The 24,872-nt window shown below is 48.7% G+C and overlaps 1 protein-coding gene across 3 annotated transcripts in view; it reads left to right on the top strand.

The window, feature by feature from the left end:
• ADCK1 (aarF domain containing kinase 1) overlaps positions 1-4,764 on the top strand; it is a 101,192-nt gene extending 96,428 nt beyond the window's left edge. For all 3 annotated transcript variants that reach the window (XM_058655376.1, XM_058655377.1, XM_004584574.2), the window contains 2 exons: positions 3,163-3,356; positions 4,470-4,764. In XM_058655376.1, the coding sequence (XP_058511359.1) occupies positions 3,163-3,356; positions 4,470-4,641 (366 nt within the window). In that variant the 3' untranslated portion in view covers positions 4,642-4,764. The remainder of the gene's footprint in view (positions 1-3,162; positions 3,357-4,469) is intronic.
• Positions 4,765-24,872: the final 20,108 nt, after the last annotated feature.

The raw sequence follows: 24,872 nt of genomic DNA, 5'->3' as shown, positions 1-24,872 counted from the left end.
GCAGAGCAGCCATCTTGCAAGCAAGCACCCAGATCTGGGATGCCAGCATTGCATGCTTTGGCCTAACATGCTGCACTGCCACACCTGTTTGTAATGGTTCTGTTTCTCTTAGTCCTGCTCCTGTTGTAGCAGGGAACATGATTTTTTTTTTCTCCAACTCTTGTTTCTATAAACAAAGAAGAATTTGTCCTCCAAAACAAGTGACTTGGAGGTATGGGATTCCTGGTTAGTTAGCTAAAGTGGATCAACTAACTCTTACTATGATTCCAAGGATGCTATAGGAGTGCCAAGCTTTACATCTTCAACCAGCAAGGACCGTTTGGCAAGAATTAGGGGCTGTTTCTTCTCAGGTGTCATTTGATAGGAAACCCTTAGCTAGAAGTCCTCCTTCGGACTTGTTATCCTGTCTCAATGTCATATATCCCTGCCTAAACCAGTCAGTTGGCAGAGGGAGGAGAGCTCCAAGGCAGCAGTGGCTGAAAGCCACCAAGTCTCACCCCTCAGGGATGGATGGGGTTCAGATACCACTTGTTCCATCTTGGAGTGCTTAGGTTTAAGTCTTGTCCTTAATTCTGATTCCAACTTCCTGCCAGTGTGTACCTTGGAAAGCGATGTGGATGGCTCAAGTCCTTGGGTCCCTGACATCTGTGGGGGAGACCCAGTTTAGGTTGCTAGCTCCTGGCTTCAACCTGGCCCAACCCTCACTGCTGTAGGCATTTGGGAAATGAACCAGTGGATGGAAGATCTTGGTTTTCAGATAGATATATAGATGGATAGATAGATGGATCCTTAGATCTTGGTCTTTCAGCTATCTAGATAGGTAAATAGATTGGATCCACCCATCCCTGGGGCAAGGGAGGACTCTGCCTCCACACAGAACATGAGCCCAAAGGGTCAAGTGAAAAAAGTTGGGAGTTCTTTTAACCACGGGAAGTAGGGGGATGGCTGTATGGTTGGCCCTCTAATGGCCATAGAAACTTGCATCAGGGTCTGTTTAAGCTAGAAGGCCTGGCTGCTCCAGGGATTCCCTGGGGAGGCATCCTGGGGAGACAGAGGTGCTTTCTGATTGGGCTGAGTGCAGGGACTCCAGCCATTCTTCCATGTGGGTGGCAGGGCCCAAAAACTGGGCTCACGCTTTGCTGCGTGACTAGGTGCATTAGCAGGAAACTGGATGACAAGCAGTGAGTCAGGACTCAAACCAGTGCTCCAATAGGGGCTGTCAGCATTACGAACAGGAGTCTGTCCTGCATGCGATGATGCTATAGTGCTGGCCCCTGCCTTAGTTTAAATCCTGACCCACCACTTACTAGCCATGGACGTTGGGCAGGCTACCCAACTTCGGTGCCTCAGTTTCCTTACCTAAACGAGGATCGCAAATTCATCTGATGGAGTTATTGTGAAGAAAAAACTTAATACCGTAAGCACCTCAGTGTGCCTGGCTTATCTAGCTCATGCTCCAATACGTGTGGATCATCATTATCATTTTTCTAGAGTCTTTTGCTGTGAATCACAGCAAAGCAGAGAGGGGTTCTCCCAAGGAAAATGACAGGGGTGTGGGAACAACAGACCAGTGCAATGGTAACAAGGACTCCTGGTCACATCTTAAAGAGGCAGAGGTACAGCTCTGAAGGCAGAGGAGAGATCAGACTTGTGGTTCAGAGGGGTTAGACTGCCGCCTGTGGCGCTGCATTCCCATTCCGAGTGCCAGCTGCTCTGCTTTGCATCTCTGCTAATGTACCCAGAGAAGCGGCAGAAGATGGCCCCAAGTACTTGTGTCCCTGCCGCCCATGTGGGAGAAGCAGGTAGAGTTCCTGACTCATGCCTTTAAGTCTTAAAAAAATGAATAAAGCAAAAGGAAGAGGGTGTTTCCATCAGATATTTTGAAACAATAATCTTTGGCCGCAGTGGTTGATAACCAGGATGACAGTCCCAGGTGAACAGACAGTTGCTGCTGGGCACATGTCCTTTGTGTAGGGCTGTGCTGGCCTCAGGGCAAGCTTGTGGTTCTGGCAGAGTTTTGTTGTTGTTGTTGTTTGTTTGTTTTTGTCATAGTTACTGTTAGGCAACCTCTCGTCCAAACTCTTTCATAACTTCCCAGCTTTACTTTTGTGTGTGTGTGTGTGTGTGAGTTGGCGTGAGTGACTCCATTTTTTTTAAAGATTTATTTATTTTTATTGCAAAGTCAGATTTATATAAAGAGGAGGAGGAGAGACAGAGACTGATCTTCCATCCCCAGTGATTCACTCCCTAAGTGACCACAATGGCCGATGCTGTGCCAATCTGAAACCAGGAACCAGGAGCTCTTCCAGGTCTCCCACGCAGGTGCAGGGTCCCAAGACTTTGGGCTGTTCTCAGCTGCTTTCTCAGGGCACAAGCAGGGAACTGGATGGGAAGCAGGGCTGCCTGGATTAGAACTGGTGCCCATTTGGGATCCCGGTGCATTCAAGGCAAGGACTTTAGCTGTTAGCCCACCGTGCCAGGCCCAAGTGATTTCATTTTGATTTGGACAATTTTCACGTTCCTTTCATATGGTCAAGTCCAGGATTCTGGCTTGGGGTGGTTATCTCAATAGAGATATGTAGACCTCAGTAGACAGGACAAGGAGATGAGGGCTCCAGGGACCAGTCAAGGGGCATCAGGATCTTGGGCAGTGGCTGGGATGAGACTGGCTCTAGCTCAGTAGATAGTGTTAAGCCAGGGTGGTGTGGGATGGGTCAACCTGGTGGAATGCTGGGCAAAAGCAGGACTTCCACGTTGGGGTCAGTACTGTATCAGCTGGGCATGGCTGGAGGTGAGGGCAGATATGGCTCAGTTGGTTCCAGCTTCCCAGGGCTTCTTGTAGACCAGCCTGCAACTGGAAGCTGTAAAGAAACCTTAGCAGCCAGGCCCCATTGATGTCTTTACCCACTGCCTCCAGTGCTTGTTGAGAAGAGGGGCTGCGAACTTGCATCAGGTGTGTCAGGCCCTAGTTTTGACTGCTCCAGGGCTGCGCTCAAAGCTGCCTCCCCAGGGGTATAGCTCCGTAGTGGAGCATTGGTCCACAAAGCTTCTTCCTGGAGCTTTCTTGCAGCCCCCGTGGGTCACAAGGTGCCCAGACCCCTGCCATCCTGGGCCCCCGTCCCATACTCACCTGTCCTTTCTGTGTCCCTCTGGCTGCCTCAGGACTCTGAGATCCGCAACAACGCAGCCAACTACTTGCCCCAGATCAGCCAGCTCCTCAACCATGTGCCGCGGCAGATGCTGCTCATCTTCAAGACCAATGACCTGCTACGTGGCATTGAGGCCGCCCTGGGCACCCGCGCCAGTGCCAGCTCCTTCCTCAGCATGTCGAGGTGCTGTGTCAGGGCACTGGCCCGGTGAGTGCAGCTTCCTGCCTCCACATTCCTCCCAGCTCGCTGCACCCCTCTCAGCTTGCTGCACCCCTCCCAGCTCGCTGCACCCCTCCCAGCTTGCTGCACCCCTCCCAGCTCGCTGCACCCTTCCCAGCTCCCTGCACCCATCCCAGCTCCCTGCACCCCTCCCAGCTCCCTGCACCCCTCCCAGCTCGCTGCACCCCCTCCCAGCTCCCTGCACCCCTCCCAGCTCCCTGCACCCCTCCCAGCTCCCTGCACCCCTCCCAGCTTGCTGCACCCCTCCCAGCTTGCTGCACCCCTCCCAGCTTGCTGCACCCTTCCCAGCTCCCTGCACCCATCCCAGCTCCCTGCACCCCTCCCAGCTTGCTGCACCCCCTCCCAGCTTGCTGCACCCCTCCCAGCTTGCTGCACCCCTCCCAGCTCCCTGCACCCCTCCCAGCTCGCTGCACTCCCCCAGCTCCCTGCACTCCCCCAGCTCCCTGCACTCCTCCCAGCTCGCTGCACCCCTCCCAGCTTGCTGCACCCTTCCCAGCTCCCTGCACCCCTCCCAGCTTGCTGCTGGCCTCTGCTGTCTCTCAGGGAACAGCGATCTGGTCCAGGGGACCCCCTGCCTGATCCTCACTGTAGGGAAAGTGAGGGTGGCGAACAATTCCAGAAAAGTGGCTGACACCTTGGACATTGTTTTTGAGTGGCCTGGAGACTCATCCCTACTGGTTAAATGGTAGATTCTAAGACTTGCACTCTCCAGCCCAGCTTTCCAGGGGATTCCTCCTCTGTGTCAAAGCCTGGAATGTGTGCTGAGAGCTTCAGTCTGAGGCAAATGACCTCTTGGCTTAGGTCAGGAAGCCACTCTGGGACTTGGCTCCCAAGGTCCGGCCAGGTCGGTAGGACTGTGTTTGTCTTTCTTGCAAGTGAAGCTGTGATTTCAGAAAGTGTGAGACTGGCAGTCTTTTTTTATTTCTAGATGTCTCAGCAGCCTTGGAGTACTGTGAGGACGAGAAGGTGTTTCCTTAAGGGAGATAGTTCCGAAGAGAGAGTGAGTGTTCTGGGTCCTCCTAGGATGATGCTGAGTTGGTGTTCTTACCTTCTCATCTCTTTTTCTCCTCTCTTCTCCAGGCATGAGAGGAAGAATACCCGCTCCTTCTTGAGAAGGACCCGGATCTCTTGCGGCGAGGCTTTCAACTTAGGGCAGATCAGCCTGCACGAACTCATTCTGCACGTGAAGGGGTCCCGGCTGGCCTGCTGGATCATTGCCCTGCTTGGCTGGTTGTTCCCTGCTCTGCACTGAGTGGACTAGCTCTCCCTGACCACGTTCTGGTTTCTTCCCAGTCCTCAGCCTTGTCCTTACCTAGTGGTCCCACATGTGCCAGCCACATGGTGTCTGCAGCCCCAGGGTTCCTGGAGTGGCCACCCCATCTTGGAACTCCTCTGGCCACACTGTTGGTCTTGTCTTGGGGCTCACGAGTGGTCCGTGGAAGTCTCAGGAGGAGACACAGCAGCCACCTTCCCACTCCTGGTGTGTGTCCTCCTCCATTCCCCAGGCCTTTTCCACAATGGGGATGGACAGCAGGCACCACGGGGGCACACATCTCACTTGTAGGAAGTTGGATTTGCTTGGAGGCGAGCCTGTCTGTGAACTTGCTGCAGATCAGCTTGCCTCTCCATGCCATCTCCCTCCTCAGAGGCATCACCCCTCAGTGAGACAGGTTGGCATCTGAGGGCAGCCCACAGCAGTCACAGTGACCCCTTTGGTGTTTCATATGCTATGTTTCAATAAAACCCCTTTCTCAGCAGCACAGTTAAACCAGCCTAACTCACTGGCCACCCCTCACCTGACCCCCAACCCTCAGCTTATGCAGAGGGTACCAGGTGCCCTTGCCAAGGACTTGCTGTTCCTTCTGGTTGCTGTGTCCTCAGGCCTTCCCAGGGAACAGAATCAGGGCTCCCTTGAGGTTGAGCGTGAGCCTACACCGGGTGTCAGATGAGAGCGGACCTGAGCACTGGGAGGCTGTGTGATGTCCTGTGTGACCGCTCACCCCTCCAGAGCCACTGCCACTGTGGGGCCACCTCCTGCATCCCAGAGGGCTCCCTCACCTTGCAGGAGCCCAAGACCTGGGTTGGAGGAGTTAGAAAGCCCAAGCCATGAGCTCACTGGCTCAGCTGAAGCTTGGGACTTTGCTATGTACTGCATTTCCTGTGGCCTCGACACCTGCCTTGTTCTACTGGTTCTTCCTGCATTTATTCTTCTGGTACTTGCTTGCTGACTCTAGTTTTGGGCGTGGAGTTCTGCCTGGTCCCTCCAGTTCTGCTGTAGATGTTAGTCCTGCGATTGGCACTGGAGTTACAGGGGCTTGGTTTGCATGCTGCTACCTCAGTGTCACCTGTTTGAGCACTTTGTTCCTGCCCTGTGGCTTGCTACCTGTGTGGCCCCTCCTGAAGCATGGTCAGCTTCTTGGTCTGAGACTGCTGCGGAATCCTGCTGTCACCACTGTGTCTGTGTGATCTCCAGGGCCCCAGATTTGGTGTAACCTGGCCTATTGAGCACCCACACTCATAGAAGGAAACAGTATTTGAGTCTCTCTCTCTCTCTCTCTCTCTTTTAGATTTATTTTGTTTATTTGAAAGGCAGAATTACAAAGAGAGAAAGGGAGAGATCTTCCGTTTGCTGGTTTACTCCCTAAGTGGTTGCAATGGTCACGGCTCAGCCAGGTCAAAGGCAGGAACCTGGGGCTTTTTCTGGGTTGTCCATGTGAACGTAGGGGCCCACGGAGTTGGGATCTTCTCCACTGCTTTCTCAGGCACATTATCTGGGAGCTAGGTAAGAAGAGAAACAATCAAAAGTTAAACCAATACGCATATGGGATGCTGGCATTACAGGCGGCAGCTTAATCCATTACACCACAATACTGGCCCCCGTCAGATCTTATTTCCCCCCACTTTTAGGGTCAGAAAAGCTCTGAATTTGAGCCTCATTTTCTGTTCTCTTTTATTCTTAAAACCACAAGTAGATTTTCTAATGACCAGAAATGATTTGCAATCCTTTTGTTTCCTGAAAGAATTCATTGTTCTTATTGACCAGTGGAATGCATCCAGAGACCAAAGAGAATAATTTGCAAGATCTTTTATGAATCCCAAGGATGCAAGCTGCATGTTAGTGTTTATGGTTGTCTTTTACGGCCACTGAAGTAAATGTAAATGTCCTTTCTCTTCAGCATAACGGCTCCTTATTTTACAAGTTTGCTGGAATGCTTGGCTTCCTCTGCCCCAGACCTAAAATATCAATACTCGGGACGTTATCCAAGGAGAACCAAAGGGTAAGGGGAGTTGGGGTGCAGGACAGTTTGCCCAGGTGGTTTTGGTAGTTCTGAAATGTCAGTCTCGTCGATCCCAGGATGAGGGAACCCTTTTAGTGTGCATTGGCTGACGTAGTCAACCTCAGTCTCCATTCACCCAGATATTTGCTGTTATCATTGGCTGGGGTAGTTGTTCAATTTGTTCTTTCCTCTTTCCTCTGGGATGGTACAGATGTTCCCTATGGGGCTCAATGGGCTGCCATACCCTCCATGTGGATCTGGGCCAACTGTCCACTACTCTATCTTTTCCACTGAGGAGGACTAGTTCTTACAAGTGGGCCAAGGACCCTAACCAGGTGACCAAGGTCCTGCCCCCGAGACTCATGGACCTTGCACCCACCATGCAGGACCCAGGTCAGGCGACAAGGACCCTGCTATGCCCTCACCCCTGGGGCTAATGGACCCGGCACCCACCATGCAGGTGGACCAAGGACCAAGTCAGACAACCTGGGCCCAGCCAGCACTTGGTCCATTTTATGCTGCTGCAGCTGAATTCCACAGACTGGGTGATTTATAAGGAAATCAATTTCATTTCTCACTGTTCTGTAGCCTGCTAAGTCCAATGGTCAGTAGCTGGCATATGCTGAGGGTTTCTCACTGCATGGTAACATGGCGGGAGGCATCATATGGCAGAAATGAGGGAGTCTGACAGCTCACATCTTTTTTTTCTCCTAGAACTCAAATTCCTTCATAGGAACCCCAGCCTCGTGACCTCAACCTAACTCATTACTTTGTAAGGACCATCAACATATGAATTTGTTGGCTCAGTTTGCACCCCGTGAAATCTGTGGGATACACCACAGCCTAGTATAGCCGAAGCTGGCCAAATACCGTGTCTCTTACCCCGTTCCCTTTGCCCATCAGTCTGAAACCCCTGTCTGATGTGGTGTCGTGGCTCTCCCATAGAACCCTTCTACTCCCCCTTTTGGTTCTCCTCCAAGGTGCCGCCTCTGCCCAGGCAGGTCAGCACACAGTTTTCTTCTTGAGGCCAGCAGAGATGGAGGGGTGTGGTCCTCCCTAACCCCAGTGCTCTGACGTGATAAAGCCAGGCCCACCTAGTGGGCTCTCAAAGGGCTAAGATTAGAGAAAATGTGTAGGGTAAGCATGACTGTGAACTTGGGGGCCCTCTTGTAATCCAGTCTATCACAACATACATATTCCATGCATCTGTCTCAGGACCCCAGATTTTTTTTTTTTTTTTTTTTTTTACAAACAGGTACTGCAATGTGTTTCTGTACCCAGGTTGTTACCAATTCAAAGAAGGTAAGGGTTGCATTGACCTGCAATTCCTGATTGTAGTGCCATAAGTCAATAACAGTAATGGTTTCTCTCTGCCATTTGCTGTTAAGTACTTTAAAAAAGTACTTTAAGTACTTTAAAAAAGGCAGCCAATTCTCACAGCTGCCTTGTTGTCCTACCTCAGAGAAGGAAACCGAGGCTGCCGGAGTTGAGTGAGTTGTAGAGCTGCCTGGCCCCACTCTGGGGCTGCTCTCTTTAACTTCTGTGTCTTAGAGTTTAGAAGAACTCTGCACACTGGACAAACAAGTGCATGATAAATGACTTCGAGTGACAATTGTGATGGCCAGTTCTATGCTTGTGCCCTATTTCTCTATCTCCCTCTTCCCTCCTCCTGCTGTCATATTAAACACTGGTTACTCAAGGCCAGAGTTATAGGATGCTCAGTAAACCCGTGCCTTTTATTTCCAGATGAGAAAATGGAACACAATCAGAGAAGGAGGCTCAATGTGCCTGGGCAGTCAGGGTTCCCTAGCTGCTCTGAGAGCAGCTCCATGTTTGCCCCTGACTGTGCTGACTGTACCCTGAGGGTCCCATCCTGACTCCCCCTCTGAAAGGGCTCCAAGGCTGGGAGGATGGTGATCTCAGCTAGATGAAGCTCGTCACTTCCTTCCTCCTTTTGCACATCACTCCTTCAAACCAAGCTCCCACCCCATCTGGAGGGCCTCCCTGCCTTGTGTGGTTGCAGTGCCATCTCTGAGTTTAGCAGCCTGCAAATTTACTCTCTCTTTCTTTCCCTTCCTCCCTCCTTCCCTCCTTCCCCCCTTTGCCTTCCCTTTACTCTTCCCCTCTCTCTCCTTCCCACTCTCTTTGCATACTAAGCCTCTGTAATTTTTTGTTTTTGCTTTGATAAAGACATACACATTCCCTTTTTGCCCCGCAGACGGATGTAGCCTGTTTTTTTCCCCTCTGAGTAAACAGAATAAAATGAAGAGTATTTTTACACTAAGACACACATTCCGTGTGAGCTGGGTGGCGCTCTGCTGTCAGAACACCTGGGAACTCAACAGCAGATTTCCTCACTAGTCTAGCCACTGTGATTGGGTAAAGGATAATTGCACGGGCTGACTTGGACCAATCAAAATGAGACTTTGTTTTCCCACCTCCTAGGAAGAGGAGCTCCATCAGGGGCCAAGCTGGCGCCTGCTGCTGGCAAGACTTCTTAGCCCCCCCAAAATGTGTAAGAGTAATGTCAACATAGATAGAGCTCCCTGATATCACTTGAGCTCTTGGATTCTACTATGCCTGAAATCCATGTATTGCTTCACTGTGGGATTAGATAAACTCTTCTTCTTTAGCTTAAGTTGAAATCAGCTGGAAGTTTATATTTGAAAATTGCTCATCCAGGAGCCAAAATTTTGAGCAATTTTGCTATGTGCCAAATACCATGCTATGCACTTTAAGTGCACTATTTGTTTTAATCTTGTTTCAGACTGTTACAGGTGCAGTAAGATTTGACATGCCCAAATTCATTCAGATGTTTGAACTGTAACATTTAAACAAAAGCAGTTGATGGATTGAGGGTGGAGACTTGAGCTGATTGTGGTGGCTAGAGGACCGGAGGCAGGTGCTTGGATCACTGGAGGTGTGCCCTCAGAGTGGTTCTGGCAAGAGTGTTAGTTATTTGAGTTAAAGCTTGGTGTAGGTTCTCTCTCTGGTTTCTTGGCCCACCATGTGATTGTCCTTCCACAGCAGACATGACAAGCTGCCACAGACCCCAGCCCATGGGGCTGCCTGATCCTAAGATGTAGCCTACAGACTGTCAGCTGAAAGGAGCTCTCTCCAGCACAAGCAGCTCCTCTCAGCTCTTTGCATGACAACAGCAGAAGCAACTAAACAACCTGGAAATGGAGGCTCCGATAGGGAAGTCCATTTCTCCGAGCACACAGCAAGCAGCAGAGCAGGTGCTTTTTGCCTTGAGTCTCTCCACACTCTGTCTTTGCTGTTCATCTGCATTTGAGTTCATGGCCCCTGACAGTGTCATGAAACCATCTATACTGTAAGATCCTTGGTGACAGGGACCATGCTCCCAACTCTGTTTGCCATCACCACTACTCAGGCCTACAGGACCCAGCACTGGGTAAGGTACAGGCTCTGAACAGACCTTTGTTGGATCAGGACACTTCAGTGGCACTTCAAAAGAAGCCTCTCTAATACCCCACTCTTGGAACAGGAGACAGGAAGTGAATGTGCAGCTGTATCTGCTGAACTGGACCTGCTCTCCACCACCACTGCAACTGGATTCTTCCTAGCAGCTGCAGGCAATGTCTCCGCCATTCAGTCCCCAAAGGTATCCTTTCCACAATGTTAGTGTGTGGCTGTTAGAATTGTAGATTACTCCTGTGGATGACCCATTATGGGGGTTCAAGCATTGTCCAGGAGAGGACCACCAGTCCCCATGTTGGCCTTTCTCAGTCATCTGGGCCCCTGTTTCCACCGAGAGGATCTGTCACAATGCACAACTCCAGCGAGCATTGTTCCCACAAACTAACGGCATTTTTAGAAGTGGCACAGTGCACAATCTTGGCAGCTATACAAGGGGCCCTGGAACCAAGGAGGATTCATTATTGCTACTTTCTCCCATTCACAGTCACAGCTGTGGAGTAGGGTACAGGTTACAAGAAATATCACCTCCATTTTTTGTTCCCTGTTGAATGGAGATATTCTATTTTGGGTCCTGGAATGCAATCTCCCTCCACTGTCCTTCACCTTGTGGGAGCCCCCGGTCAGATGGTTACAGCCCAACTACTTGGGCGACAATTACCATGCACCAAGTCTCATCGCCAGCCCCAGGCTCTCTCCTCACAGCATTCACCTGGTGTTAGCAGCGGTCACAGCTCAGCAGAGGAGACTGTGCTGGTGCCTGGGAACACGCTCCTTGTTTGTCTTTGCAGCCCAGAAACCCTGTCAGTGAGGAGAAGCGATAATAACATGCTATTAAGCTCTTTCTGGGTAATGTAATTCAGGAGTCAGGAGGAGGCAGCTCGGTCATTTATGTCTCCGAAAAGCGTAGAATAATTTTCAGTGCCATTTTCCCTCATTTTAAAGAGCCAGGCTTCATATATAAATATGTACCTGGCTGCTCCTGGGCGTGTACATATATAGATACATACACGTGCATTCTCAGGTGCACATGTGTGAACATGTGCACAGCTGTGGACATGCATGCACACGAGTGTGGGCAGGTGTACATGAAATCAACACAAGCCTCAATTTATAGATCACACTATGACTTCTATAATCTACATGTTCAGCAATTATGCTGCATTTCTGGCATCCCTCTCTCCATTTTTCTCATCATAATAATTCATACACTGAAGGATAGTAACCTGGTGACAAACACCTCCAAGGTGTTCAGGGTGACACAGAGTTTGTGTTCTGGTCCCCCCACTCCTCTCTGTGACTCCCCTCTTCCAAGTCCTTAGTTTCTAGTAAACTTCTTGGAGCTTCTGATTGTTTTTAAGATTCAATTTTACTTATTTATTTGAAAGGCAAATGTCTCCTATCTGGTGCTTTACTCCCCACTGGCTGTTGGGCCAGGTTGAAGTCAGGAGCCACTGGGTCTCCCATGTGAGTGCAGAGGCCCAAGTACTTAGCACATCTTCTCATCTTCCATTGATTCCTCAGGTGCCTTAACAGGAAGCTGGATCAGAAGTGGAACAGCCAGTACTCAAACTGACACTCATAAGGAATGCTGGCATTGCAGGTAGAGCTTTAACTTGCTGAGCCACAAAGCTAGCCACATAGATGTCCTGATTCTGTCAGAGAGAGCCTGTCACTCAGGCACCAGTGATTTCATTGTTTTCCTCCTAACACCCGGTACCTGACGACTCAGCACTTTTAGTTGGGAGAGGTGTGTGCACACAAGCAATTTGCTCTCGGTGAATGCAGTGGTGGCCTGTGACATTTCTACGCTGGAAGAAGCCTGAAAGTCCAGGTGAGTGGCTACCTTTTTGCACAGCAAAGAAAGGGACGGTTGGTGTCAGGAGGATCTGCATCCAGGTTGAGAGTTAGGAGCAAAACCATGATGAGAACCCAGCCTGCTGTTCCGCTAGCCAGGACTCAAACATTTCAGTGAGGTCATGGTACCTCACCCCAGCTGTATTCTTCCCGAGTTGCCTTGTTTGCAAAATTAGTTGTTTTCAGTTTATTTGTAAAGCAGACAGGCAGACAGATCTTCTGTTCACTGTTTTATTTCCAAATACAGTTTATAGTCAGAGCTAGGCCAGGCTGAAGCCAGGAGCCCAGAACTCAATCCTAGTTTCTTATATGGGAGGCAGGGACCCAAATACTTGAGCTATCTACTATCTCCCAGGATGAAGGGGACTCAAATTCAGGCCTCAAAACACTGTATTATGGGAGTCAGGCATCCCAGTGACACCAAATGCCTATCTCTTCCTGTCTTTATTTTCTTTTATTTTTAAGATGTATTTATTTACTTGAAAGGCAGAGTTATAGTGAGAGAGAAGGAGAGACGCAGAGGTCTTCTATCTGCTGGTTCACTTCCCAGAGGACTGCTGTGGCCAGAGCAGAGTCGGTCCAAAGCCAGGACTGCCTCTGAGCCTCCCACATGGGTGCAAGGACCAAGCACTTGAGCCATCTTCCACTGCCCTCCCAGGTACATGAGCAGGGAGCTGGATCAGATGTGGGGCAACAGGGACTTGAAACAGCACCCAGATGGGATGCCTGCATCCTAGGCAGTGACTTCACTGGCTACTGTATTTCTTTACAAGACAGAGATGGGGACAGAGTCGATCCAGCATAACACAGGTGCAGCCTTAATGACGCTCTCTGCTGCAGGTCTACTTGTGGTGCAGTGGTAAGATTACAAAGATGAAACCCTGCCTTCCTATTCCAGCTGTGCCACATAGCCCTGAGCAAACCCTTAAAACATGCTGGCTCCTTTCATCATCCGCCAGTGGGAACAGTAGTACTGTTCAGTGCACACAGCTATTGTGAGGAGTAAGGAAGGGCCCTGATGCAGTCCACATGTTGGTTGTTACCAAGAACCCTCACCTGCTCTAGCATTTTCATCTTGTTCTTACTGGCCTCTGCTGCAGTTTAGACAGAAACTTTGAACACTGCTAGTGAGTTAGTGTATCCCATCTATACGTTACCTCTTCCTTGTTGCATCTTAACTATGTGCCACATGCCCCTGTAGAAGACTCTGAAGGATGCAGGTGGAGATTTAGAGCAAGAGACGTGTTGGAGCAAATCCTTCACCTGTGCTCTCTGCAGGCTCCCAGCAGACTGGGTGATGCCCATCCAGGGCTGAGCAATCTATCTTACGAGTTCAACTGCTGACCTCTTTTGGAAACACCCTTATGAACACACCCAGAAAGAGTGTTAAATGTGGGAGCCTTTTCATGTAGCTAAGTTGCCACATCAATGTAACCATCACAAGGTACGAGGAGGCAACCCAAAGACTCCTCTGGATTCAAGACATGCTCCTCTCAGGTCTGCACTGAATGACATCGGTGATATTATTTTCCCTTGACCATGCGTATCATTCGGGACTGAGTTCTGCCAACAACTTTAATGAGGTTGGACAAGGACTGAGAGCTGCCCATGAGAATGGGGCTGCCAACACCTTGATTTAACCTTGTGGTACTCCAAGGAGGGATCTAGCATTTCCAGGCCTGGACTTGTGACTTACAAAATAATGAGGTAAGAGATAGCTGTTGTTATAAGTCACCAAATTTTAAGTCATCATTGCATAACAATAGAAAATGAATACACATTCAGAGATCAGAAAGTTACAAGAACCCAATGTTCAAAATTAGCATCAGTAATAGGACAGCTAGATATTACATGTCTGCTGCTGCGATCTGAAGTTCAATAAAAAGTTCATAGACTTCATTGATTGTGTCAAGTCTGAATTAATACCAACTTTTGGACTGCATGACTGTATATTTATGAAGATGCATAGGACTGTAAAATGAGGATGACTTTTACAGTATGTAAATTGTGTTTCAATAAGTCTATCTTTTGTAAATAAAAACCTGTAGAGCCAGCATTGTGGTATGGCAGCAAAACCACTGCTTACAGTGTCAACATCCCATATAGGAGTGCTGGTTCATGTCCTGGCTGCTCCACTTCTGAGCCAGCTTGCTGCTAATAGCCTGGGAAAGCAGTGGAGGATTGTTTAAATGTCTGGGGTCCTGCACCCATGTGGGAGACTATGATGATGCACTTGTTTCCTGGCTTTGGCCTGGCCCACTTGGGGCAGCCATTTCGGGGAGTGAACCAGTGGATGGAAGATCTTTATCTTTCTCTCTCTTTTTGTAATCAGCTTTTAATCTACTTCAGTTTGCAGGAAGTTCCACATAAATGACATAAGTGGCATTTTCATAAGTGACAGCATGTCATTTATGTATATTTGTGACATTCTACAAGACAGCTATTTGATCTCTTCAAAGATCAACGTTATGAAAATATGATGAGAGGTGATTCTTCTAAATGAGACAAGATTTGAAAAAAAAAATAACAAATCTATCGCTTGAGCCTTATTGAGTCCCTGCTTTGAAGAAAACAGCTTATAGAAGCTATAGAAGTTCCTATAAACAAATAACTACATATAAATATCTATATCTATAGATAGATCTATATACAATTTATAGATAGCTTTTATAACTACATATTTGTCAGGTGCAGAAATTTGAATATGGAATGAATTTTAGATTATATCAGAGGATTATTTTTTGTTAGGTGCAATGCTAGTATTGTTGTTAATTGGAGAAATTTCTCAACTTGTTAGAGAAACATCTTGAGGTATTTTAGGTTGAAAAGTCGTATTGCTAATTTACTGTGAAATGATTTAGTTATGAGAGGAAAATGGCTAAATACTCAGCATTACATACAACGTGGTTGGCATGAGCATAATTGTTGGATATTCCATTTTTTCTGGTATGTTTTGAATTAACATTTGAATTAATATTGAAATTCTATTGAAACAAAGAAGCAAACAAACCAGGAGAGCATGGGTGCCGGAGCTACACCGTTAACCAGCAGCAGCAGCTGCTCACAGCCCCTGCGTGGATGAGGAGCTGGGCAACATGGAGCCCAATGGCCACTGCAGAAACCCACATCAACTGAGACCAGCCTCGGTTGTAGCACTGGCTGAGCAGAAAGGCTCCAGCCTGCCTGTGCCTTCCCAACCATGGAGTGTGGGATTTATGGGGCTGCCCAGAAACCTGCTGGCCAGAGGCATTCACCATGGGGGGAATGGGGCTTAAGTTGCAGAGCCTCTCACTGGCCTCTTGAGACCTGGTTCAAGCTCCTGGGAGGGTCCTAGCAAGCTGTTCACAAATTCATGAGCTTTTGTGACCAGTTTTACAGAATTCAGGTATTTCAACTGCAAATGTTGACTTGTGCTGTCTACTTCTGTTCTGATTTTCTCTGTGTCACATTTCCCCCTATGTTGGATGGTATGGGAATGGCCCTGGGGAATTTTTGCAATCCAGCTAAGAGGTAGATGCAGTTAGTGAAACAGTTGCTGTAATTTTCAGTCATTTGCTATTTGCCTTGCTATAGGAATGGCTTCTGAGAACAGCACTATTGAGCACGATGCCAACTAACACGGACTTACGACACCAGAGGTTATGCCTCACAGGACTGTGTCCTGCCTCCAGTATTTATGCCATCAGCGGAGGTGCAGAGAAAGGTGAGAACGTACAAGCTAAGGGCTGGTGTTGTGCAGTGTGGATCTACTTCTGTTGTAGTTTCCTGATAATGCACCTGGGAAAGCAGTGCAATATGGCCCACGTGCTCAGGCACCTGGCACCTGCGTGGAGACCAGGAGGAGTTTCAGGCTCTTGGCTTTGGCCTGGCCCAGCTCTGGCTGTTGGCAATGACTTTAAGTAAAGAGCCAGAGAATGGAAGATTCCCCCCCCCCTCCATCTTTCAAATTAATAAAAAATAAATTTGAGAAGTATAAGCTAGAGCCAGTCTGTGTAGCAGTCTTCCCCTTAACGGTGGTATAAAATCACGACTAAGGAATTTGGCACTCACTTGCGTCAGGTCAAAGGAAAGCTTTTCCCTATCAGTATGTTCAATTATTTAGCTTATATACATAAATACTGACTTGTAAAATTTTCATCATGAGTCACAGAGTTTATTAGAATTCCTGTACTTTTAGGCTGCAAATCTGTAGTAATATGAGCCATAGTGTGCACATCCCACATGTCACATGTACAGCAATTGTCAATAATAAAAATAAAACATACTGAACTATGGTAAACAATCCAACTGCTCTTTTATTTATTTTTCAGCAGATAATATTACAAAATCTTGAGCTATGAAAAAGAGACCAAAGACCATGTAAACCAAGAGAAGAAGAAAGAGAAAGAATAATTTTTTTTTAAAGCCTTCTATAAAGATTTGTAGAGACACAAAGTAATTACGGAATTATTATCCTGGATTTTATTATGCTTGTATTACTGGATTTTTTAAAAAGAGGTTTATTTATAGGGCTGGAATGTGGCATAGTGGGGCTAAGCTGGCACCTGTAACACTGGCTCCCTGCTATTGTGCCTGGGAAATCAATGGAAGATGGTCAAAGTCCTTGGACCACTGTAGTCACGTGGGAGACCTGGATTGAGTCCCAGGTTCCTGGCTTTGACCTGGCTCAGTCCCGGCCACCACAGCCATTTGGGGAGTGAATCATTGAATGGAAGATCTCTTTGTCTCTCTCTTCCTCTTCTACTTCTCTCCCTCTTCAGTTCCTATCTTTTTATAACTCTGCCTTTCAAAGGAATCAATAAATATAAAATAAAAATATTTTATGTGTAAATTTTTATTTTTATTCATATGTATTTATTGCATCAATAAATATAAAATAAAACTATATTGTCCATTTACATGTTTGAAAGGTAGAGTAAATGAGAGGATGAGATATGCAGAGATATTGTCTGTGTTAATTCACTCCCTGAATGTCTGCAGTAACCAAGGCTGGAGCCGGCCCAAGCCATGACCTGGGAACTCTGCCTCAGTTTCCCACGTGTTTGGCGTGGCCGTCACTACCTGCCTTCTCAAACACTTTCACAGAAAGCCAGGTCAGAAATACTGCATAGCCTGGACTAAACAAAACAAAAAAAAGATCTCTAAAATGGTTGCTTAAGCAACCAAAATGTTGCTTAATCTGTCTTTATAAAATGGGGGATATATTGTGGGACCAGTGCATTGGTTCAACTGGCTAATCCTCTTCCTCCTCCAAGCACCACATCCTATATGGGTGCCTGTTTGTGTCCCAGCTGTTCTACTTGCCATCCAGCTCCCTGCTTATGGCCTGGGGAAGCCGCAGAGGGACTCAGCACCCTGCACTCATGCAAGAGACCTGAATGAAGCTCCTGGTTCCTGGTTTTGGGTCGACTCAGCTCTGGCTGTTGCAGTCATTTGGGAGTGAACCAGTGGATGAAAGGTCTTTCTCTTCGTTTCTCTTTCTCTGTATAATCTGCCTTTCCAATAAAACAAATATATATTTTTGAAAAATATGGGCTCTTTGTAATATTTCTCATTCCAAATAATTATTCATATTTTGTGTTATTTTATTGAAAGAGGGCCCTCACCATTGTATGGAGAATGGCAGAGCAAATAATAGACTTCCAGTCCCTTGTGTGTCAGTCATCATATTGCACTTCCAGACTGTTTTTTATTTGAGGATGAAATAAATCTCTATCTTGTTTAAGTGACTGCTATTTTGGCTTTTCTGTATGAGCAACCAAACAGAATCCTAACTGATATATGCATTTGCCCTTTGACTCAGCAATTCCACTTGCAAGGATTTGTCCTCCAGCTATCCTGGTGCATAGGCAAAATGCCGTGCAGTCAAGGTCACTCACTGCAGCAAAAGATGGGGAGCAATCTGTGCTCATCAACAAGGCCGGCCTAATAAATGATGCGCATCCATAGTAAAATAGCATGCAGTGCATGATCGGAGGAAGCTGCTTGTAGAGATAGGGAACTATCTCCAGAATATTTTGTTAGGAAAAATAAGTAAATATAGGGCAATGGGACTTGTGTGTTATCCCTTGTGTAAATATATACATAGGCTTATGTATGCACAATGCATCTCTTGTGAGGTGGATGTTACAGTGTTTGGGAAGATGCTCATGTCCCGTATTAATGTCTGTGTTTCATCCTTGGCTCAGATTCCTGAATCCTGCTCCTTCTAGTGTAGAGTCTGGGAGGCAGCAGGTGATGGTTCAAGTCGGTGGGGCTCTGCTACAGAAGTGGGACGGGGGCCTGTGTTAAATTCCCAGCTCCTGGGTTTGGTTGGTCTAGCTCCAACTGCTGTGGGTATTTGGAGAGTGAATCAGCAGTTGACAGTTTCCTGTCTGTTTGTCTGTTTGACTCTTAAGTAAATCAATAAAAGACGGGCCCGGTGGCGTGGCCTAGCGGCTAAAGTCCTCACCTTGAAAGCCCCGGGATCCCATATGGGCGCCGGTTCTAATCCCGGCAGCTCCACTTCCCATCCAGCTCCCTGCTTGTGGCCTGGGAAAGCAGTTGAGGACGGCCCAATGCATTGGGACCCTGCACCCACGTGGGAGACCCGGAAGAGGTTCCAGGTTCCCGGCTTCGGATCGGCGCACATCGGCCCGTTGCAGCTCACTTGGGGAGTGAAACATCGGACGGAAGATCTTCCTCTCTGTCTCTCCTCCTCTGTGTATATCTGGCTGTAATAAAATGAATAAATCTTTAAAAAAAATAAATAAAAGACATCTCTGGAAAGACCCAAGGAATTGAACAGTATTGGTCACCTCTCGTGGCTGAGGACAGGATCTGAAGGGGGACTTTCCTTCCTATTCCTTTTGAACAATCATGTAAATCATGTAAATAATCATGTAAATCATGCCAGTTAGAGGAGCAATGTTCACGTGAAGAGAGGCACATGAGAACTGGAACACACTCAAGTTGTACAGGTCTCACTTTTGCCATCTCACAACACTAGGGCATTACTTGCTGGAAGCAATGGTGGATGAGTCTCTGTGTTAAGTGCTTCTCTCTCATGCTGTATAATCCGTGCACAAATATCACCCGCACATACATTGCGACCTAACTCTGTAGAGCCCAACATGTTTCTGCCTCTGCCCGCTAACTATGAGCTCTTCCCTGATGTCTTGTAGTATCCCGGCACATAGTCACACTCACTAAATGTATATGGAATGAATAAATGACCATAGTGGTGATGTAAGATGACATGCAGTGTGCTGTTCTGCAAGGAATCTAGTATTCATGGGTTTTGCCTTCTTTGAAACATCTTTCTGAAGGCAGGGGCTCCTTGAACTTGAGTCAGCACTGTAGGCCTAAGGCAAAGAACAATGCAAGTATAGAGTAAGTGCTAACAAATACTAGTTGGATGAATGAATGGATGTTTTGGCATCAGCCACCTAAGGACCAGTCTGCTCTGTTGGTTCTTTTCATTGCTAATCCACCTGGCCCTGGCTTAACAAGACAATTTTCCCACACCGGTGGAAGAAGGGTGTTTGCGGACCTTACTGAGTAGACAGGGGCCGTCTTACACACTGTCAGGGCTTCCCATGATCTGACTCCTCTGTGGCTGAAGCTTTGTGACAGCCTCTCTTCCCACCTGCTGTGTTCCTGATGGATGCTGTTCCCTGGTCAGGGAATACATCCCTTGTGGGGATATTTATGTTTCAATAAAGTTCATGAGAACCTTGGAGGAAAGGCAAATGCTGTTATATGCCCAAGGGCCATAGTATGAATAATACAAGAAGTAGAATGATTTCCTTGAGTTGTGCTATGGCTTGTGCAGGTGCCAGTAGGACATCACTCTATCCTCTTTCCCAGTCAGGAATATAAATCAAGATCAAGTGACTGGTGCCATTGTAGAGGAATCTCTAGTTTCCCTAAAATAGCCAACCCATCAGTTCTAGTATTTTCACTGCTAATATTTGTAGTAACACATGATGCTAAGACGCTCTGAGGTGGAGAACCAAGTACTCTGTGTGTCATGGTGGTGTGTCAGGCAGCCATGAGCCGCACCTGTGACAGAGAACATGTACCACAGTGGTCCTGTGCGGTGATGTTGCCCAGTGACATCATTGATTCCTAAGCTGTAAGCATACACTGTGATGTTCACATAACGACACAGCTGCTTAATGACACATTTTTCAGAACTCACTGCATCAAGCAATGAGTCACTGTGTTCCTCTGGTTTAGCGTTTTTAGTATGGTCACCGTCTATGCCTGCTTTAAAACTATATATGCTCTTAAAGGAATAGCACATCTTCAATTCTTTTTTTTTTTTTTTGGTAAAGATTTATTTTTATTGGAAAGTCAGATATACAGAGAGGAGGAGGAGAGAGAGAGGAAGACCTTTCGTCCGATGATTCACCCCCAAGTGACCGCAACAGCTGGTGCTGTGCTGATCCGAAGCCAGGAGCCAGGAACTTCTTTCAGGTCTCCCACTTGGGTCCAGGGTCCCAAGGCTTTGGGCTGTCCTCGATGCTTTCCCAGGCCACAAGCAGGGAGCTGGATGGGAAGTGGGGCTGCCGGGATTAGAACCATCACCCATATGGGATCCCTGCGCATTCAAGGTAAGGACTTTAGCTGCTAGGCCACGCCGCCAGGCCCACTCTCCAGTTCCTTATTTAAGGATACAATGAGATCAGGTGTGGTGTGGAATTGCGTTTTTCCGTGTGAATTAGAGAGAGAGAAGAGGGGAAAAGAGAGAGGAAGAGGCTGGGGAAAGGAGAAAGAGACTAAGTCAACGAAGGGTGGATTGGTGAAGGGGTGACCACTGTGTGCCACTGGGCCTCATCCCTCCTTGTCTACAGGCCTCTGGGTCATCACGCGGGGGTGGGGGAGGGGCTGCCTGTTGCCTGACCTTCAACTCGGAACACCTGTGGAAGGCCTCAAGTGCTGGTGGGCGTGGCCAGCTTTTCCTATAACCCTCCGCGAAGCTGCCGGCGAGCTCGGGAGACTCCCTAGGTGGTTGGGGTTGGGTGTCAAGAGCAGCGGCGCCACAGGGCACACAGAGGCCCAACTGGGAGAGCCAGCAGACGGATTTGAGGTACTGTGTGGGTGTGTGGGGTGACCTACAGCATCAGAGCCCTTTCTTTTTCTGTCCCCTCACGCGTTCCCCCTGCCACCCCCACCCCCCTCTTTCACAGGAAATATTTACTGGTGCGGTTGGGGTTTCTGGGAGGCGACAGAGGCTGAGCTGACTGTGCAGGCTCTCTGGAGAAAGCCGTGGGCTGGATACCTGTGGGAAGGAGGAGACAGGTACAGGAGTGGGCTAAGGAGGACTGGGCCCAGATGCTGGGTCCCTGTGTGGCTGAGGAGGAGGGCCTGCCTAGGTAGGGCGAGGCCGCTGCTCTCAGTAAGGCTACAAGGATACTTGGGGTTGCAGGGAGCAAGGCAGGTGGTGGGTGAGAAACTCGGCAGGAAAATCAACAGGAGACTGAAGGAGAGTGGGGTGGCTGGCAATGTGACCTTGCTTTTAGGGGCTGGGCAGCCTCTGCTGGAGCGAGGGGCTCCCTAGGAGCGGCCCCATGTAGGAGTCCCACTCTTAGCTACATTTCCTTGCCTCCTAACACGAGTCCTAAGGGCAGCCCCTTTCTCCAGTGAGAAATTTTCCCTGCGGACCCTCTGCCTCTGTGTTCACCTGCAGCTTGAGGTTTCAGGAGTTAAAAAAAAAAAATACAGAGCTGGAGGTTGGTGAGCCTTCCCGCTGGCGCAGGCGCCTTCCACGCCAAGCAGCTGGCATTGCTTGGGGCCTCATCGTTAATCCCGGGAGGGAGCGGATTGGCAGAGTAGGCGCTGGGCCCCAGCCCCAATGAGTGTGTGTCGGCGCGCACCATTCCTCTCGCGCCCCTTCTCACCTGGCACCTGCAGGTCTCCGCAGGTGGCCGATCGCGCCGCCCTCCCCCACCCCAGGCCCTTGTGTGTGCAAACGAAGGTCGAGTGTCCTCGCCGCCAGGCGAGACCAGCCGCCGGCTGTCTGCGCGGTCACGGATCATTAGGGTCTGGGAGGGCGGGTGCAGCCTCGGCTGGGTGCACACGCGGCCCGCGCGGGACCCGGAGTCAACCCTGACTTCTTGCCGGGCCGCTGTGCTTCGAGCCTCGGGAGAGCACGGTGCAAGGGGACACCGAGCCCGGGCTGGCGGCGGGAGGAGCTGTGCTCTGGGTTGCGCCGCTTTCAGCATCCAGAAAACCTTTAAACAACCTCCGCACTGCATCCCTAGAAGCCCCAGCACGCACAAAAACCTCTAAATGCAATGGCCGCGGCTTGGTTTCCCCTTCGAGAGGAGGCGGCTACAGGGCTAGAAGGAAGGCCTTTCGCAGAGCCAACACGCATGGCGGGGCTGGCTTGTAAAACAAGTGTCAGGAAGCCCACCAAAATGCGACTTGAGGGGTCTGGCGGTGCTATGACACCGACCCCCTTGTCTCCGCCCAGTAGTACCTCCCCCCACAGTCCAGCTTCGTGTTCATGCACATCTGAATGCAGCCCATGATGGCCCAAGTATGTGGGTCCCTGCCACCTGTGTGGGAGGTGTGGCTTGAGTTCTTGGCTGCGGCTTAGTGCCGGTCCAGCTAGGTCAGTGCAGGCATTTGGGAGAGAGCTGTTACAGAGTTGGCTGGAGAGGGAGGGTGGATGGGAGGGCTGCTTTGCCTGTCCTAAGCCAGAATTGTCAAGCAGCCCTGGCGGAGGGGTTCCGCCTCATTTCCTTTACCTAGGCTTTCTGGTTGCCGAGCTGGCAGAGGCCCCTGGGTCTTTTGGGAGTTGCTAGACTTCTAGCAAAATCAGAAAAATAGCTTTTTTTTTCTTCAGTATAAGAATATCCATACATTATTTGAGACATGCTAACATAATTTATGGTTTATTGGAAATTCCATAAAAGTTTTTAAGTAAAAATATACCCCAAATATTGTATGGGATATACTTACCAGGGGAAAAAAACGGACAATTTATTGGAAAATCACAAGTCATTGGACATCCCAGATTTTGTCTGACTTGAAGTCACCGCTGCTTTGGCCCCTAATCTTGGAGCCACCATGAGTGGCTCAGCCTTTCTCATTTCTCCCCAATCCCAGCATGGTGAGTGCTCTGAGGGGCTTCCAAGGCAGGCCCTAGTCCACAGATGCATGGAGCATCTCGAATTAGGAACCAGAGGCTGGACTCGAAGGCCTTGCCCTTACAGCGCTGAGTCAGGCACTGTTGGCCGCCCAGAGACCAGCTTCTTCCCTCATCTTTCATTGGCTGGAGAAGGTGTGGAAGCCTGCCTGACACAGGTGTGACCGGCACATCATCTAAGGCAGCACGTTTTAAGGGGCAGAGAGAAGGTGTCTCCAACGCTGTTGCCTCTGAGTGCTGGTGGGTAGGCTGGGGGAAGCGAGAAGCACTCAGAGGTGGTATGAACAGTGGAGTGGGAGGGGCAGCTGTGGTCTGGCCGCAATCAGTGAGTGCCAGCTGGTAGCACAAGGTCAGATCTTACGACTTCACAAATATCACAGAATCTGAATTTTCATACTTTATGTATATGATGGACAAATATTGGCAACTACAGCATCTTTTCTTTGCAAATGCTGAATAGTCCTAAGCAACAAAGAAAAGGTGGTACTTGCACAGGGCTCAACATGCAGCAGGTATTATTGTAAGCGCTTCAGGAATATTCATCCGGCCACCCTAGGGGTAGATATTGTTACGAATGCGGGCCTGGAGACCCGAACAGGCCACACAGGGTTTGTGGGCAGTTTGTGATATCTGAGGACTGAACTTGTCTGGGCTTGCCTGGCACTGAGCTTTAGTGAGGGCAACACAATGGCTCAAAGCACAGACTCAAAAGCGAAATGCTTGAAAGTTCAAGGCCCAGGAGCTTCCCTCTCCTGATAGCCAGGCAGTGGCGTGCTGTTTAAGATGTATCAGTCAGCTTCCCAGGGAGCTGGCTCCTGGCTCTGGTGTAAATGCTTCCAGCATGATTTCTTTAAAGCAGTTGAGTGTGGAGATGGGATGAGATCTGCATGGTTGGCCCCGTGAGCCTGGTTAAACCAGCTCTCTCATGTCCCTATGGTTGTGTGACCTTAGAAAATCCAGTCCTCAGTACAGCCTCCTTGCCTATAAAGTAGAAATAGGAACACCTACCTCTTATGGTGACAATGAGAAAGGTTACATGAGGCAAGCCGTTGCACTAAGCCCATCTCTCCATAAGCACCTACTTTTGTTGTTGTGAGCACCTCCCAGAGAGCATCTTCTGACTTGCTACCAGGCTCTGGCCTCACAGAAGAGGCTTAGCAAATGTGGAAGGAATCATTTTCTTTCTGTCCTCCACAATCAAACTCTTCTTTTTTTAAAATGCAAACCAGTTCTGGTTTTCCCGCGATGCCTGCCTAGGTTTTATTACCAACAGGGCTTCTCCCTTGCCTCAAAGTTTGTCAGTTAAAATGGTAGGCAGGGTCTCTAAGGACATGGGGGCTATGGACGTGGGTGTCTTTTGACAGCAAGAAGTGTCAGCAACCTCCAAATGATAGCCAAAAACACTTCAGTTTAAAGAAGTGAAAGAACTTCAGGAGGTTTGGGGAGGGGTTCTGGTGAATGGGTTTTGCTGGTGTTTCCCTCTCACTATGAAGCAACGATTGACTGGCATTTGTTGCCGAAGGTAGGGACCGTTTTGGTAGTGGGGACCTTGGCAATGAGATTTTGCAAAAGGGCAGAAAAATTGGGCTCAACTTAGCACAAGCAGGTAGGGATTTATAGCCAAAAGGCAGTGTGTGTGTGTGTGTGTGTGTGTGTGTGTGTGTGTATTGGGAAGATGGTGGTATCTGTGAATGAAAATTACTAAGATGCAATATCAGGGGGCTCTGGCCGAAGACAAGACAGTGTGAACTCAGTGGCAAGGGAGGGACCTGA

This window comes from Ochotona princeps, chromosome 26 (assembly GCF_030435755.1).
Source record: "Ochotona princeps isolate mOchPri1 chromosome 26, mOchPri1.hap1, whole genome shotgun sequence".
Lineage (NCBI taxonomy): Eukaryota > Metazoa > Chordata > Mammalia > Lagomorpha > Ochotonidae > Ochotona > Ochotona princeps.
Note: the sequence above shows the minus strand (reverse complement) of the source record. Positions and strands in the feature narration are given on the sequence as shown.